This window comes from Mixophyes fleayi, chromosome 3 (assembly GCF_038048845.1).
Source record: "Mixophyes fleayi isolate aMixFle1 chromosome 3, aMixFle1.hap1, whole genome shotgun sequence".
Taxonomy (NCBI): Eukaryota; Metazoa; Chordata; class Amphibia; order Anura; family Limnodynastidae; genus Mixophyes; species Mixophyes fleayi.
Window position 1 is genome coordinate 87699771 of NC_134404.1, and position 19415 is coordinate 87719185.

General features: G+C 44.8%; 1 protein-coding gene across 1 annotated transcript in view; it reads left to right on the forward strand.

Annotated features, from left to right (window-relative positions):
• PCOLCE2 (procollagen C-endopeptidase enhancer 2) overlaps positions 1–19415 on the forward strand; it is a 62194-nt gene that overhangs the window by 17881 nt on the left and 24898 nt on the right. The window contains exons 3-5 of the mRNA XM_075201932.1: positions 10884–11139; positions 11468–11592; positions 11784–11920. Coding sequence (XP_075058033.1) covers positions 10884–11139; positions 11468–11592; positions 11784–11920 — 518 coding nt within the window. The remainder of the gene's footprint in view (positions 1–10883; positions 11140–11467; positions 11593–11783; positions 11921–19415) is intronic.

Genomic DNA, 19415 nt, shown 5'->3' on the forward strand with positions numbered 1-19415 from the left:
TGGTCCTGACTGGAGGAAGTGGAGAGGATTTGCTGGAAAATTCGTTGCGAATGAGTGGTTTAAGCAGAGATATATGGAACATATTATAAATCCGAAGGGAAGCTGGTAGATGAAGTCCATGCTAATACTGAGCCATGGAAGGTCTGGAATGGGTAGAGGGTGGAGAAGGACGGCAGGGGATCACCTAGGCGACTTGTGTTGGGCGCAAACCTCACAAGCACAGATGTATTTCTGGACGTCCGAGGATAAAGAGGGCCACCAGTATAGGCGAGATAGGAGGGCAACTGTCTTCTTAACCCCAGCATGACCAGCAAATTTGGTGTTGTGAGCCCATCTCAGGAGTTTGATGCGCAGATGTTCTTGCACAAAGGAACGACCAGGAGGAGGAGTCTTGAAGGAGGAATTGGTCAAAGCTAGAATTGTGGAGGGATTGAGGATAGGTTTGGCAACCATGGGTGACGCGACATCAGAGAAATCAAATGATCGGGATAATGCGTCAGCACGCAGATTCTTGGTACCGGGCCGGAAGGTTAATATCAGCTGGAATCTGTTAAAAAATAGCGACCAGCGGGCCTGCCGAGGGTTCAGACATTGTGCAGATTGCAAGTAGGTGAGACTTTTATGATCAGTATGCACTGTGATGGGAAAGCGCGCCCCCTCCAACAGATAGCGCCATTCATCTAGGGCGGTCTTGAAGGTGAGAAGTTCCTTATCCCCAATCCCGTAGTTGGCTTCACTGGCAGAGAATCTTTTGGAAAGAAAACCACAAGGGACAAGGAGGCCTGCAGGATTCTTTTGGGACAGTACAGCTTCAATCCCAACAGAGGATGCGTTGACCTCTAAGAAAAACGGTTTATTTTGATCGGGTTGAGATAAGACGGGTGCAGACATGAAGGCCTCCTTAATGGCTAGAAAGGCTTGTACTGCCTCTGGAGGCCAAGATTTAGATTGGCCCCTCCACTGAGTGAGGAGAGTAATAGGAGAGATTAATGTAGAAAATCCCTTAATGAATTGGCGATAATAATTTGTAAAGCCAATAAAACGCTGGGTAGCTTTGAGACCGGAAGGTTGAGGCCAATTATGAATAGCCTCCAATTTGCTTGGATCCATCCGAAGGCCAGAGCCTGAGACTATATATCCCAGGAAGGGTACTTGAGAGCAATTGAAGAGACCTTTCTCGAGTTTGCAGAATAGGAGATTAGAACGTAAACGAGAAAGTACCTCTTTGACATGCAGAAGATGAGTAGACAGGTCTTGTGAAAAGATTAGGATGTCAACCAAATATATAACCACTGATTGGTAGAGTAAATCTCTAAATATTTAATTCACAAAGTCCTGAAAGACAGCTGGGGCGTTACTGAGCCCAAACGGCATCACCAGGTATTCATAGTGGCCGCCTCTGGTATTAAATGTGGTTTTCCACTCGTCTCCTTTGCAAATTCTAATAAGATTGTAGGCCCCTCTGAGGTCCAATTTGGTAAAAATTTGTGCCCCACGAATGCGATCAAAAAGTTCCGAAATTAGGGGAAGAGGGTAGCGGTTTTTAATTGTGATGGCGTTTAATCCCCTGTAATCAATGCACGGTCTGAGAGAGCCGTCCTTCTTCTTAACGAAAAAGAAGCCTGCGCCTGCTGGGGAAGATGATTTCCTAATGAAACCCTTCATAAGGTTTTCAGAAACATATTCGGACATGGCTTGTGTCTCAGGTAAGGACAACGGATATACCCTGCCTCTAGGAATACTTTTTCCAGGGATGAGGTCGATGGGGCAATCCCAAGGCCGATGAGGAGGAAGGATCTCGGAAGCGGTTTTAAAGAAAACATCAGCGAAACCAGAGTAAACTTCAGGAAGGCCCACCAGGGAAGATGTACAAAGACAGGCCAGCTTGGGTTTTAATGGGGAAACGGACCTCAGACTTCTCTTATTTCAGGATAAACCCCAGCAGATAACTTGAGCTCGCTGCCAGTCGAATTGTGGAGAATGGAGCTTCAGCCAGGGTAGCCCCAGGATGATAGGGTTAATGGATTGGGGTAGAACAAGGAAACTTATGATTTCGGAGTGAAGCGCTCCTATCTCCGTCCGGAGTGGAAAAGTTGAGAGAGAGATTGAGCCATTGGAGACTCTATTCCCGTTAACAGCAGTGGGCATCAAATGTTGAGCCAAAGGTATGGTATCCAGACGGAAATCTGTCACTAGTTTGGAAGAAATGAAGTTCCCTGCGGACCCCGAGTCCACAAAGGCCCAGGTAGCAAATGGACCATTAGGGAAAACCAAGGTGACTGGCATCAAAAACTCTGACTCCTTCCGAAGGTAGGGAGAAAGGGACTGGGGTCCTAGGTTGACCTCCCTATTATCACCTACGAGTTTCCCGGCCTCTTGGGGCAAACGGAAAGAAGATGTCCTGATTCACCGCAATACAAACAGAGGTGGTTCTTCATTCGTCCCTCACATTCCTCTTGGGACAAACGAGAACGGACGATCTGCATAGGTTCTTCTGCAGACGGGGTAGGAGGAATAAAGTTGGGTGCTAATCGAGGAAACGGCCGGCGAGTGCGGTCCCGTTCAAGAGCTCGTTCCCTGTGGCTGATGTCCACCTTAATACAAAAGGATATGAGGTCATTCAAATTGGAGGGGAGATCACGAGAGGCTAAATTATTCTTGATGCGATCATTGAGACCTTGCCAGAAGGTGGCGGAGAGAGCCTCGTTGTTCCATCGGAGTTTGTCGTTCCATCGGAGTCCGAAATTGTACCGCATATTGTCCTGCTGTGAGAGAGCCTTAGCGTAATCCTAGAAGACCGGAGGCAGCTGAAGAAATTCTTCCGGGTTCATCAAAAACTTTGCGGAACCTCTCAATGAAGACCACAGAATTTTGCAGCATAGGATCATCCTGTTCCCAAAAAGGGGAAGCCCAGGCCAATGCTTGTCCAGAGAGGAGCGTAATCAAATAGGCCACTTTAGCTCTTTCTGACGAGAAGTTCTCAGGAGCCAATTCAAATTGAATAGAGCACTGGTTGAGGAAGCCACGACATTTCAGCGGATCGCCATCATATTTCTCGGGAGGAGGAAGGCGGAGGCCTCTGGTGGCAGTGCCCCTAGAAGGGACGGTAGGATCTGCGGCAGTAGAGGATGTGGCGGCCATAGAAATGGTAGGTGGCGAGACTTGCAAAGAGTCCAGGCGGGAGATGACTCCCTGAATGCATTGCAATAATTGTGCCTGGTTGTATTCTTGTCGTTCCACTCTTTGGCCCAGGTGAAGTAATAAATCGCGGGCAGAGGGTTCGTCCGGTCCGCTCATGGCCAGAGTACTCTGTCACACTTTTCACTAGGAATATCACTGACTGGTATTTGTGCTACTAATCCTGAGAGGTGCGGAGTCTAACACACCACCGAAACGGCGCATCGCGCATGCTCGAGCGCCGCGATCATGTGATCGCGTCCCGTTGCCTAGCAAGGGACGTGTCTTCCGGGCAGAGGGCGTCCGTCTCCGGCACCCAGCGGAGGTGCGGAGACAGCGCCTGACAATCAGCTTTGAGACATTTGCAGATATTTAATAAAAATAAAAATGAAAAAGACTGCCAGGTGAAACATGTGGACATTATTTTAAATGCACTTTCTTCCTCCATATTTATAACAGCAAACAGATTAAAAAGTGTGGTTGAGGAATACAATCTTAATTCAGAAATGTCCCTGATAAAAGTCCTGTCCTTTTTCATGGCTTATATTACATTATCAAGCCAAAACATAGAGTTTTAATTTTAGAAGATAGATCCCTGCCTCATATTTAGTTACTGTGGTTATCTGCTATACAATTTTAGCATTCTCTGGTCTCTTCCCTTCAATTTAATTTATTTTTTGTTGGGCACCCCCCAATTATTGTGTTATTCAGTGCTGGCACTGACATATTTGATCCTTTCTCCAGATTCCTGTGCCTGGAAAAATACGAAAATGAGCAGGGTCTGAAGAGTTTGGAAAGAACCTGCACAAACATGATTTACTTCCAAATTTTAGCTCCAACGGACCTCTGAGGGGGTTAGTAACCGGATAACTAGGAGAGACCCAGGGAGGAAATCAGTTTACTAGTTGGGGGGGGAAGAATTTTTTGGGGGAAATAATCTTTAACCTCCTCTGCATATGACATTTCTATGCAGGCAGAATTTAAACCTTCATTGTTTGAATAATGCTGCAGAAATGATGAGGAGAATGTTTGCAATATTGTGATAGAAACTACATCCTACCTCCTACAGAGTTGTGCTGTCACCACAGACCACACTTCAATCACCAGGATTGCAGTTTGAAAAGATAAAAGCCAGAGATTTGCTACTGGAATTTATATAAAGGTCTACAAAAGGCATCACAATAATAAAACATTACACATTTCTAGGGCATTAATGATGGAATCCTGCAATCTTTCTTCCTTTTTTTTTTTTTAACATAAACCACTTTAGCTTGCTGTCAGATGGCACATAGGGGTATATTTACTAAACTGCAGGTTAGAAAAAGTGGAGATGTTGCCTATAGCAACCAATCAGATTCTAGATATCATTTATTTAGTACATTCTACAAAATAACAACTAGAATCTGATTGGTTGCTATAGGCAACATCTCCACATTTTCAACCCCCCAGTTTAATAAATATACCCCTTGGTGGGGTTTTTTATTACCTCTTTTCTTAATATTAAATTATATTTTTATTAATAAGTACTGTTTACTAAGTGCCATGAGACTACCATGGTAACTACAATTATGTAACATATGATGCAATGAGTAGAGGCTGTGGAGCACCTCTTTTCTGCATGCTTTCTCACAGCACAATATTCCTGCGCCCCTTCATCCTCTGCCATAATGTACATCTAGGGAGGGCTCCGACTTATGGATCAGGGAGACTACTCCTCAGGAACAATCTTGAGTGCCAAGATGCAACTGACTTCCAGGTAAGAGACTCTGCTGATGTATCGGTCTCACCACAAAGAGATTTTGCAAAGAGGATAGTGCATACCTCCCAGCTGTTCCAATTCAGGCGGGACAGTCCCGCTGTCCTGTCAATTAGTACTTTTGTCCTAAATCCAGGACAGTAGGGAGATGACAGGTGCCCCTTCAAAGCCAGCAGCAGGTGCGCAGTATTAAGATTGTTTTTAGGGGAAGGGAGCAGATATCGGCTTAGCACATCAGAAGCACTGAGCGTGATGCTGGGGGGACCTGGCATGTCCTGTAAGCAATAACATTATCACTTCTTGTGTGCACCCGATTTTGGACAACCAAATGTTGGGGATCATTAACACTGTAACATCCTAGAAAAATGACTCATGTTAAATAGATAGACAAACCGGTGTGCTATTGCACCTTTGATCTGCTTTATAACAGGAATAAGTTAACTATGGAATTAATTTATTTGTCACTATTGTGCAATTAGAGGTCAAATGCATTCTAGCAGAAAATATAGGAATGATATTGTTTGTGTTATTCAGTAAAAAAATGTATTTGTTTCCCATAAAGACAGAAAAGAAACAAATAAAAAAAAATAATACAAAAATGAAATAAATACAGGTACATTTTCCCTATAAAGGCGATAATACTGATTGAGCATCATACCAAATTGCATGCATCATATCGCACTGGATGCATGATACCACACTGGATGCATGATACCACACTGGATGCATCATCCCACCTTGGATGCATCATCCCACCTTGGATGCATCATACCACCCTGGATGCATCATACCACCCTGGATGCATCATACCACCCTGGATGCATCATACCACACACACACTGGGTGCATCATACCACTTACACACTGGATGCATCTTACCACACTAGATGCATCACAGCATATTGGATGCATCATACCACACTGGATGCATCATACCACATTGGATGCATCATACAACACTGGATGCATCATACCACCCTGGATGCATCATACACCCTTGGATGCATCATACCACACACACACTGGATGCATCTTACCACACTAGATGCATCATAGCATATTGGCTGCATCATACAACACTGGATGCATCATACCACACTGGATGCATCATACCACCCTGGATGCATCATACACCCTTGGATGCATCATACCACACACACACTGGATGCATCTTACCACACTAGATGCATCATAGCATATTGGCTGCATCATACCACACTGGATGCATCATAGCACATACACACTGGATGCATCATACCACACTGATTGCATCATACCGCACTGGGTGCATCATACCACACTGGTTGCATCGTACCACACTGGATGCATCATACCACATTGCATGCATCATACCACACTGGATGCATCATACCACATTGCATGCATCATACCACACTAGATGCATCATCCCACATTGGCTGCATCATACCACATTGCATGCATCATACCACACTAGATGCATCATCCCACACTGAATGCATCATAGCACACGGGATGCATCATAACACACACACACACACACACACACACACACACACACACAAACTGGGTGCATCTTACCACATTAGATGCATCATAGCATATTGGATGCATCATACCACATTGGATGCATCATACCACACTGGTTGCATCATACCACCCTGGATGCATCATACCACACACACACACTGGATGCATCATACCACACTGGATGCATCGTACCACCCTGAATGCATCATACCACCTTGGATGCATCATACAACATTGCATGCATCATACCACAGTGGATGCATGATACCACACTGGATGCATCATCCCACCTTGGATCCATCATCCCACCTTGGATGCATCATAGCACCTTGGATGCATCATAGCACCTTGGATGCATCATAGCACCTGGGATGCATCATACCACCCTGGATGCATCATACCACCCTGGATGCATCATGGCACCTTGGATGCATCATACCACACACACACTGGGTGCATCATACCTCTTACACACTGGATGCATCTTACCACACTAGATGCATCTTACCACACCAGATGCATCATAGCATATTGGATGCATCATTCCACACTGGATGCATCATCCCACAGCGGATGCATCATACCACCCTGGATGCATCATACCACCTTGGATGCATACCACACACACACACTGGATGCATCTTACCACACTAGATGCATCATAGCATATTGGCTGCATCATACCACATTGGATGCATCATACCACACTGGATGCATCATACCACATACACACTGGATGCATCATACCGCACTGGGTGCATCATACCATACTGATTGCATCATACTGCACTGGGTGCATCATACCACACAGGTTGCATCATGCCACAATGGATGCATCATACCACATTGCATGCATCATACCACACTAGATGCATCATCCCACATTGGATGCATCATACCACACGGGATGCATCATGCCATACTGCATGCATCATACCACACTGAATGCGTCATGCCCCACGGGAAGCATCATACAACATTGCATGCATCATGCCACACGGGATGCATCATACCACCCTGAATGCATCATACACCTTGTATGCACCATGCAACACTACATGCATCATGCCACAGTGGATGCATCATACCACTTTGGATGCATCATACCACCTTGGATGCATCATACAACATTGCATGCATCATACCACAGTGGATGCATGATACCACACTGGATGCATCATACCAAATACACAGTGGATGCATCATACCACACTGGGTGCATCTTACCACATACACACTTGATGCATCACACCACACTGGATGCATCATACCACACTGATACATCTTACCACACTGAATGCATTATAGAACACTGCATGCATCATATCATACTGGATGCATCATACCACATTGGATGCATCATGCCACATTGGATGCATCATACCACACTGGTTGCATCATAACACATACACACTGGATGCATCATACCCCATTGGATGCATCATACCACATACACACTGGATGCATCATACCCCACTGGATGCATCATACCACATACACACTGGATGCATCATACCACATTGGATGCATCATACCACATTGGATCCATCATACCACATTGGATCCATCATACCGCACTGGGTGCATCATACCACCTTAGCTGCATCATACAAGCTTGAATGCATCATACCACCTTGGATGCATCATATCACATTGGATGCATCATACCCCACTGGATGCATCATACCACCTTGGATGCATCATACCACCTTGGATGCATCATACCACACTGCATGCATTATACCACATACACACTGGATGCATCATACCACCCTGGATGCATCATACCACCTTGAATGCATCATACCACCTTGAATGCATCATACCACACACACACACAGTGGATGCATCATACCACTTACACCCTGGATGCATCATACCACCTTGGATGCATTATACCACACACACACACACACACTGGATGCATCATACCACTTACACACTGGATGCATCATACCACACTGGATGCATCATACCACACTGGTTGCATCATACCACACTGGTTGCATCATACCACACTGGATGCATCATACCACCACTTTGAGGGCGGATCTATACTTTAAAGAATTACATTATATTACTTGGTTTTTGTTATTTTGAAATTCACAGAGTTTAGCTTTGCGTAGGTGCTTACAAGTTAAATACCCTTTGTGTGAATCGTTCTATGCTTAAAATGAGTTTTAAGTATCAGTTATAAATAATTCAAAATTATGTTAATAATACTCTTCCATGGTTATAACATACCTAATTAAGCTGCTCACAGGTACCAAATTACTATGTCATACAGCAAAGTAAGACATATTTTTATATTGTCTATCATGATAATTGTAATTTTCTCACCTCTGCACCAGTCTGGTATGGTGACAAATCATAGAAAATGGAACATTTAAAAAGCATCTGTGTTCTATACACAGCGGCAGATTAAACAGATATCTGACCACACAACTTATGACTAATGTTATGCTATATATACTGGGTCTTATTCATTAAGGAACATAAATACTGATACATGCCGTATTTTGCGTAAAATAGCTCTGCTCTTGCCCTGAGCCGGACTATATGCCAGTGAGACTATATGCCAGTGAGACTATATGCCAGTGAGACTATATGCCAGTAAGACTATATGCCAGTGAGACTATATGCCAGTGAGACTATATGCCAGTGAATGCAGCAACGTTCAAATAATCTTCGAGTGCAAATGACCCTAACAACAACCTGCAATTTGTGATGCAGAACAGGGAGGGCACAGGGCGTATGCACGTAGTCTATGTACAGTTAGGCCATGTCAAGCTCGAGCGCAGGCAGCAGTGTTCAGTGCAAGCTTTGAGGCACATGTTTTTCTGTCGTTTCACTTGCACCAGCTACAAAACAGATGTAAGTGCCGAGTGATAGTGAAGATTGGCATGCTAGAACATGTGTTTGCAATTAGCAGCAACTGCGAAAAAACATATTATGTACAGTGGACAGTCATAACATCCTAAGAAATGTATTATATGGAACATTGTGTCATTAATGACCATATTATTAACAGGTGACATTAATTGAATTTTTTTTTCCTGTGTGTTCTGCTTGGATTTTATATTCCACATATGTATTGGACGTATCCTGTAGTGTATTGTCACAGAACCTATCGAGACCCATATTCTACAAGAGACGTTTCTTCAAATCTGCCCCTTGTTCAATTCGTATGCTAGATTTATGTACGCTTTTAACAAAATGCAATTTACGCTCGTTTTGCGCGCCTTAATGAATCAGTCCCGCTATATTTTGAAGCTGTATATTTTCTTCTAAATGTACCTTTTTACATGATTACTTGAAAGTAACCACTTTATGAGAAGGAAACAATAGAGCATTAACATCCCATGCACTGGAGGAAGTGTGTAATCTTGTCAAACTTTTTGTTCCATCATCAAACTATAGGAAGGGTGGCAGTTTTCAACACTTTGGCTCTGAATAATCACGTGAGATAGTTGCAAATTATTCAGCACACCGGGCAGTCCACAAATAGTAATAGGACATACGAAGCAGAGGGCGGTGCACACTTTGATAGATGATTTCCTAAATTGTCATGTGGCAGTAATTTCACAGTACGTTGCAGTTTGTGAATTAGTGTAGCCTAATATGTGTCCATCCATTCCTACAGATGAATTTGTGCAGTTTCTCATGTCCAAATCTGTAGGATATGGAGTTTATCATGTTCTGGAGTGCTTCCCCTAATTATGTTTGTCAATAAAACTTAACTTTTTATTTCTCTAACAAATAATCATCATCAGCAGCAGCTATTTATACAGCGCCACTAATTCCACAGCGTTATACAAAGAACTCACTCACATCAGTTCCTGCCCCATTTGAGCTTACAGTCTAAATTCCCTAACACACACACATACTAGGGTCAATTGATGGATAATAATGTAATTTAAAATGAAAAATAAGTACTCTAATGGGTAGTAAATACGTCTCCATTTTTATAGCCATTCTATTGCCATTTTGACTAAAATGGGTAGTAATTTGGTCAAATTAAATAGAAGCCACTATTGCAATTACCAAGGGTTCCCATAAATTGTGTATAGATAATCCCCGTGGGACTATAAGATTTAACTTTCAAAGTTTCAACATTAGAAGTGCCTGGTCTATGTTTCCAAGATGTTGTCATTGCATGCATTACCACCTCATAGATACACTCCATCTGTGGCTTCAGCAGTATTTTTCTCCATATCCTGCTGTCCATCAATGAAATAACATCGTATCTATGTGACCTACACAAGTTCTGAAAAGTCTCAAGCTCAGGTGGTGCAGTTCTGTCAGCTACACATTGTATAATATGACATGTGCATATTATGTATTAATGATTAAACAGAGAAAATTCAGAGTTCTTGTGACATTTCATGAGGAAGATGCCGCTGTACTAGGCTGTAGACATAATTGATCTATTTTCTTACAGGTACCTGAAGGAAAGGTGGTCGTCCTGTCTTTCCGTTTCATTGATTTGGAGAGTGACAATCTGTGCCGATATGACTTTGTGGATGTGTATAACGGCCATGCCAATGGACAACGCATTGGGCGATTCTGTGGCACTTTTAGACCTGGTGCTCTTGTATCAAACAGCAACAAGATGTTGGTCCAAATGGTTTCAGATGCCAACACAGCAGGAAATGGTTTCATAGCGATGTTTTCTGCAGCAGAACCCAATGAGAGAGGTATTGTACTATATTGCACAAAATAGACACTTTTGGTTCTGTTACATAAAATTCTATTTGCCATCTATAATACCTAATTTACATCTTTTTCTATCCCATTTTTTTTTCCAACAAATATATTTTACATATTGACTGCACAACTTTACATTATTTAACTGATTGATCTATTTTTACATTGGAAAGCTGATCAGCCAGTGACCACTTTCATTTTGGCACATGTAATTTTATAAATTCGTACAACAATTATCCAGTTGTTTGTCAGTTGGGTTTAACAATCACTTCTACCTATGTGTGATTACTGGCAGTTTAATGGCAATTGTGATTGCAGGGGATCAATACTGCGGAGGACGGTTAGACAAACCATCTGGGACCTTTAAAACCCCCAACTGGCCAGAAAGGGATTATCCGGCTGGAGTTACATGTTCATGGCACATCATTGCACCAAAACATCAGGTGAGACAGCATATTGATGTTATTGCTATTAAACCTTTACTGATATTTCTGTTTACACCATATACCTATTATACAAAATACTGAATATGTCATTATATAATTTTTATCATTATTGCCCATTTAGAAAGCTAGTGACTGGATGATCAAACTGTTTTGAAAGAAGCTACATTAATATCTATCTCTTATTTAAGGTGATTGAAATAAAGTTTGAGAAGTTTGATGTGGAGAGAGATAATTACTGCCGATATGATTATGTGGCTGTGTTCAATGGAGGAGAAATAAATGATGCCAAAAGAATTGGGAAGTTCTGTGGGGATAGTCCACCAGCGTGAGTACTCATTATATATTGTATATTATAGTAGTTTTTTGTAGGAGAACCTGTAACCTTGATTTAACATTAAAAAAACATGTAGACACATTTATGATGAGAAAACTAAAAGGCTTTGGAATACCTATGTATTTAGGAACAAATTAGAATTGTCAATTGAAACAGTGTTGGGGGGGAAACATCATCACAGTGGTCAACCCAGATGTTTATGTATATGTCCTGCATTCTGCATATACTGCGCTATGTCCTGATTATTATGATTATTATTATTATTATTATTATTATATTTATTTATATGGTGACAGTGTATTATGCAGTGTTTTACAATTGGGAGCAAACATAGTAATAAAGCAAATAACAGACAGACAAAATGGTAAGAGGGCCCCGCTCTCAAGCTTATAATGTGTAGGAAAATAGGTGTTTGATACAAGAGCTAAAGTGCCACAGATTGTATATTGGTCCAGCCAGATTGTATTGGCAAAATAGATGCCTAGTGGGGGTACATGCTCTAGACACTCAGCCACGTTGGCTTGGAGGTCAGTAAGTTGTTTGAGTATAGAAAGAAAGTAAGTGTAAAGTTTTGTGTGAACTATGTAGAAAGGAGGTAATATGGTACAATAGCCTAGGGAGGTTAGGGGGGTGGTTTGGAATTTGATACACTTGATCACTTGGAGAAAATAGATGGTTTTGTGTTATGCACATTGAGGTGATACTGAAACCCAAATGAGCTTCTTAGTTAGGAGAAGCGGTACATATAGAGAAGAGCAGAGGACATATGACTGTGCCTTTAGGTACTCTAACTGATAGAGGAGGCACTGATTGTGTCAATCTAGAGAAACAAACACTGAAATAGTGGTTTGATGAGGTAATCTTAGAGAATTGGGTCAGAATGTTTTTTTTCAGAATAGGAATAACTACTTGATCTTTGGACAATGACAGAAAGATACAAATATAAAGAGATTACAGACAGGGGAGACTGGGCTGGGAGGCAGGGGGGCATCTGCCCCCCAGGCTGGTCTCATAGTGTGCTACTTTGGGCTGGGTCACAGGGCCACCTGCATTTTTGTCCCTTTAAAATAAGCTGCTGAGACGTGTCTTGCCCCCCCAGGCTGAAATTTTCCAGCCCCCGTCTGATTACAGATGTTAGTTATGGCTGGGATGAACACAGGAGATGGGCAGTTATTACTTTTTTGTTGATAAAGTAAACTGGACAAGCAGTGGAGTAAAGGGAGATGATGGTAGAAACTGCTTTTTTACTTGAGGGATCAAATGAATAGTGTCAGACGCCGTCCCCACTGATCCCCTGTGAGATGGGGACGGACGTCTGACTTCCACTGTGGCTTCCGGCTGGCGGTGTTGTCAGGCGGATGCGCCCTGCTTCCGTCACGTTGCTAGGCAACGGGACTCTACTTCTCTCCATCGTGCCGCCCCCTGAGCCTGCCAACCAGCAGTACCTTGCCTCCATTTAAACCTGGCTCTGGCGCCATTAGGGTGCCAGAGTAACAGGTTTCCTGTTCAGTGTTCCTGGTTCTCCTGCTCTGGTTCTCCCTAGTGTGCTTCTGTTCCTGCTCTCCGTTGTGACCTGGCTTGGCGACTACCTGTTTTTTTCTGTGTGACCCATATTGTACTGCGACCTCGGCTTGATTGACTATTCCTTCGGATTCCCCTTGGTACCGTATATTCCTGATTGGCTAGACCCGGACCGTCTGACCCTTCTACGCTATACCGGCAACTGGCTAGTAGGACCGCGACCTGCGTACCTTGTGCAGAAAAGTCCAAACCTCCTTGCGGGGGTCCCTGGCGAACACCAGGGGTACGTTAGACTCCGCACCTGCTAGTTCAGTAGCACTAATACCGGTTAGTGTTTGCTCTATTATACTCCTCTGAAGGCCTGCGGCTTGACAGTTTACTCTGGCCATGACTGATGGTTCCGGAGAACCCTCTGCTCGAGATCTCCTCCTCCATTTAGGACAGCGAGTGGAACGGCAAGAATCCAACCAGGCGCAGCTCCTACAGTGCATACAAGGAGTAATTTCCCGTCTGGATTCCCTGAATATCCCTCAGGCGGCTGCTCCTACTCCTTCTTCTCCTCCTAGTGGGAATGTCGCTACTCCTAGGACCCTACGGATTCCCACACCTGAGAAGTAGGACGGTAATCCCAAGGGATGTCGAGGATTTCTTAACCAATGCTCCATCCAATTTGAACTGGCACCGGAAAATTTCTCTTCCGAAAGAGCTAAAGTAGCCTACATTATTTCCCTCCTCACTGGACAAGCCCTGGCCTGGGTCTCCCCGCTTTGGGAGCGAAATGATGTATCCCTCTATAAGTCTGCCACCTTTATTGAGAACTTTCGAAAGGTATTTGACAAACCCGGCCATGTGTCTTCTGCCGCCTCAAGTCTTCTGGCCCTTCGTCAAGGCTCCCTCTCGGCTGGCCAATACGCTGTTCAGTTCCGTACCTCTGCCTCTGAATTGGGGTGGAATGATGAGGCTCTGACAGCTACCTACTGGCAAGGTTTGTCTGATCCTATTAAGGACGCCCTCGCCTCCAGAGATCTTCCCACCAAACTTGACAAGTTGATATCTTTTAGCATTAAAGTGGACATCCACCATCAGGAACGTTCTGCTGAAAGAAACCAGGACCGCCGCTCTGTTCGTTTGGCTCCCCGCTTTCAGTCTCCAGTTCCTTCAGCCGAAGAGCCAATGCAAATTGGGCGCTCTCGCTTGTCCCAGGATGAAAGGGAGCGTCGGATTAGGAACCGCCTGTGTCTGTATTGCGGGGAATCCGGTCACCTTTTGTCTTCTTGTCCAAAGAGGCCGGGAAACTCCACCTCCTAGTCAATGAAAGGGAGGTTGTACTAGGATCCAGTCTCCATACTCCCTACCCTCCTAAGGATACCAACTTCCTGATGCCAGTCACCCTCAGGTTCTACAGATGCCTCTCTGGAATGTTCCGCCTTCGTGGATTCTGGATCCGCAGGGAACTTCATCTCTGGTGTCCAAGCTTCACATACCCTGTTCTCTATTGCCGCAGCCATTGGTTCTTACCGCAGTTGACGGTAACCGAGTCAGCAACGGTTCCATCACCTGTATCACCTCTTCAGTTCGGTTGCAGGTAGGGTTTCTTCACCATGAGTGGATTAGGTTCCTGGTCATTCCGCAGTCCGTCAACTCTCTCATCTTAGGGTTACCTTGGCTCAGGATGCATTCACCGCAATTTGATTGGCTTCATGCCCAGGTATCCTCCTGGGGTACTTCATTTTTCAACCGGTGTCTCTCAAAGGTACTCCCACCCACCCGCCTACCTTGTCTCTATCTTGACTCCCAGGTCAAGCTTCCGGAGCCGTACTTGGAGTTCCTTGACGTATTCAGTAAAACTACCGCTGAGAGTCTTCCTCCACATCATGCGTGGGATTGTCCCATCAAATTGGTACCCGGCAAAACTATTGCTAAAGGTAGAGTTTATCCACTTTCCCTACCAGAAATGAAGGCTATGTCTCTGTATATCTCTGACAACCTTCAAAGAGGATTCATCAGGAAATCTACCTCTCCCGCAGGGGCTGGATTCTTTTTTGTAAAAAAAAAGGATGGCTCCTTAAGACCCTGCATAGACTACAGTCGTCTAAATGGTATCACTATCAAGAATCACTACCCTCTTCCCCTTATTACAGAGCTGTTCGATCGCATTCAGGGTGCCAAGATCTTCTCCAAATTGGATCTCAGAGTGGCATACAATTTAATTCGTATTCGGAAAGGTGATGAGTGGAAAACGGCATTCAACACCCGCGACGGGCACTACGAGTATCTAGTTATGCCTTTCGGGCTCTGCAGTGCCCCTGCCATTTTTCAAGATTTCGTCAACGAGATCTTCAGGGATCTTCTGTATCAATTCTTGATTGTCTACCTGGATGATATTCTAATATTCTCATCCTATCTATACTCTCATCGTCTTCATGTTAAGACAGTCCTCTCTCGTCTCAAGAGACACTTTCTATATTGTAAACTGGAGAAATGTCTTTTTGAATGTTCTCAAGTCCCCTTCCTTGGTTACTTGGTTTCTGGCATCGGTCTCCAAATGGATCCCAAGAAAGTAGAAGCCATTATCAACTGGCCACTTCCCACTGGTCTCAAAGCTACGCAGCGTTTCATCCGGTTTGCCAACTTTTACCGTCAGTTCATTAAAGGATTTTCTTCCATCATCTGTCCTATCACGGCATTAACCCGCAAAGGTATCTGCTGCAAACCATGGCCTACTGAGGCAATAATGGCCTTCAAGACTCTTAAGGAGGCATTCCTTTTGGCTCCCATCCTCAAACAGCCAGACCAGGGGAGACCCTTTTTTCTTGAGGTTGACGCCTCGTCTGTAGGAATTGGGGCTGTATTGTCCCAGAAATCTTCTTCGGGCACCATGGAGACTTGTGGATTCCTTTCTAAAAAAAAATTCGGTGGGTAATTAAATGATGGAATCGGTGACAAGGAGCTATTGGCCATTAAGATGGCACTAGAAGAATGGTGCTACCTCTTCGAAGGTGCTTTACATCCTGTGACCGTGATGACAGACCACAAGAATCTTACCTACCTCCACAATACCATCTGGGTTGTGGTAGATCGCTTTTCCAAGATGTCCCACTTCATCCCTTGTAAAGGTCTCCCCTCAGCTCCTAAACTCGCAGACCTGTTTTTAAAGAATATATTCCGTCTCCATGGGTGTCCCCAGAAGATCATCTCCGATTGGAGGGTACAATTTGTTGCTAGGTTCTGGAGAGCTTTCTGCACCAAGATTGGAGTTAAACTCAAATTCTCCTCAGGCTATCACCCTCAGACGAACGGACAAACGGAGTGAATCAGGACCTAGAATGTTTCTTGTGGTGCTTTGCCTCTGACCATCAGACTTCCTGGAGTGGGCTGAATTTGCCCACAACAACCTCCTACAGTCCTCCTCAGGCCAGTCCCCATTCTTCGTGGTCTATGGGAGACATTGCATGCCTCCTCTCCTATCCGAGGCTCCACTTTCTCAAGTCCCGGTTGCTGACTCCCACATTCATGACTTTTCTCAAATCTGGACTCAAACTTAAACGGCACTTTCTACTTCTGTGCAAAGACATAAGAGATCCGCTGACTGTCATAGGAGAAATTTTTCAGTTTTGAAGGTGGGAGATCATGTTTGGCTGGCTACTCGCAACCTCCGACTCCAAGTTCCATCAATGAAATTGGCTCCTAAGTTTATCAGTCCCTTCGCTATCTCGCAAATCATTAATCCTGTTTCTTACAAGCTTTCATTACCTCCTTCCCTCAGGATCCATAAGGCCTTTCACGTTTCCTTGCTGAAGCCTCTAATACTCCACAAATTCTTCAAGGAACCTGTTTTTCCTCCACCTGTCAAGACCTCTCTAGGTGATGAATTCGAAGTAGAGAGAATTCTAAAGAGATATTTGGTTCAGCGCAAACCCCAGTATCTGGTACATTGGAAGGGCTACGGCCCTGAGGAGAGATCCTGGTTTCCGGAGGTCGATCTTCATGCTCCTCATCTCCTTGCTAAATTCCTGAAGAGGACTAATCCTTCTTCGAGAGGGAGGAGGGGAGGGGGTACTGTCAGACGCCGTCCCCGCTGATCCCCTGTCAGACAGGGACGGATGTCTGACTTCCGCTGCGGCTTCCGGCTGGCGGTGTTGTCTGGCGCATGCGCCCTGCTTCCGTCCCATTGCTAGGCATCGGGACGCTACTTCTCTCCATCGTGCCGCCCCCTGAGCCTACCAATCAGCGGTACCTTGCCTCCATTTAAACCTGGCTCTGGCGCCATTAGGGTGCCAGAGTAACAGGTTTCCTGTTCAGTGTTCCTGGTTCTCCTGCTCTGGTTCTCCCTAGTGTGCTTCTGTTCCTGCTCTCCGTTGTGACCCGGCTTAGCAACTATCCCATTTTCCGTGTGACCCATATTGTACTGCGACCTCGGCTTCCTTCGGATTCCCCTTGGTACCATTGTCGCGGGCACTAGGAGTCTTTACCCAGGGATCACCAGGTGATAGGCTTACCAGAGCAGTATAGGTGGTAATATGGTACTCTGGTAGCAGGGTGATCACGGAACAGGAAATAGCAGATGATGAGATGCTCAGGAAAGTCTATGACTAGCAGCACTGGCAATATGGAGGTAGTAATACACGAGGAACTGTATGGACAAAGGACACGTGAAGGTAGTCAGTGGTCTGCGGTAGCAAGTTGTACCACTGCTATAGTGAGGAGGAATGTCCAACAGAAACGAGGAGGTGATGAGAGTCAGCGGTCTGCGGATAGCAAGTTGTACCGCTGTCTGAGTGAAGGAATGGAATCCAAGTGGAGGTATCCGGGGAGTCAGTGGTCTGCGTTAGCAAGTTGTACCACTGCTATGTGAGAGGATACTGGAACAGGTGAAACTGTAAACAGGAGTCAGTGGTCTGCCACTAGCAAGTTGTACCACTGAATATATATGTGAGGAGGTGCACGGGGAGAGACTGCAACACAATATATACACGGGCACCTTGACTTTGATCCACAGTAATATGCACAATATAAATGTATAAATGACTGAACAACACTGCCAATATAGAAAGTCTCTTGAAGTAATCCAGCATGAGATAACACAGTCAATGATGGCAGTAGAGTCAGCAGATAGTACACTCCAGAGGAGAACCAACACAGTCAATGATGGCAATAGACTCAGCGGATAGTACACTCCAGAGGAGAACCAACACAGTCCAGCAAGGTATGCAATACACAGCACAGTCAATGGGAAGTATGCATACCGTGGTTCAGGAGAAGGCAGTCAGACAGGAGTGCAGAGATACCTGAAGGGCAGGAGGCCAGCAGGATACAAGTCCCTGGATGGGTGAAGCGGGGGTCTAGCAGGTGCAGCGCACAGGTAGGTAGACCAGCAGGGAACACAGGAAGGCGTGGAGAGCGGATCAGCAGAAGATGGATGAGTAGCGCTGAGAAGTCACAGCAGCGGGTCTCTGCGGGAACACGGAGGTAACCAATAGCAACCAGCAGGTGCAGTAACGATGGGACCCCGGAGCAGAGTTGAACTGGAACAGATGATCACGGAGAGTAGCGGGTAGCAATAGTGGCAGCAGACTCAAGGGAACACGGTAGAGTTGACGAGGACTGAAGACTGAAGCGCACAGAGGCAGCGGATAGGAATCAGCTAGCAGTCACGATGATGAAACACAGACGAGTTGCAGGTTGAAGACTGTAGTGCACGGAGGCAGCGGATAGGAATCAGCCAAACAGTCACGATGATGAAACACAGACGAGTTGCAGGTTGAAGCCTGTAGTGCACGGAGGCAGCGGATAGGAATCAGCTAACAGTCCCAATGATAAATGGTAGAGTTGAAGTGATTAGAAGACTGTAGTGCACGGAGGCAGCGGATAGGAATCAGCTCACAGTCACGATGATACAGTAGATGGTAGAAGTGGTATGGGAACCACAGTAGTAGAAGTGGTTTGGAAACCACAGAGGTAGAAG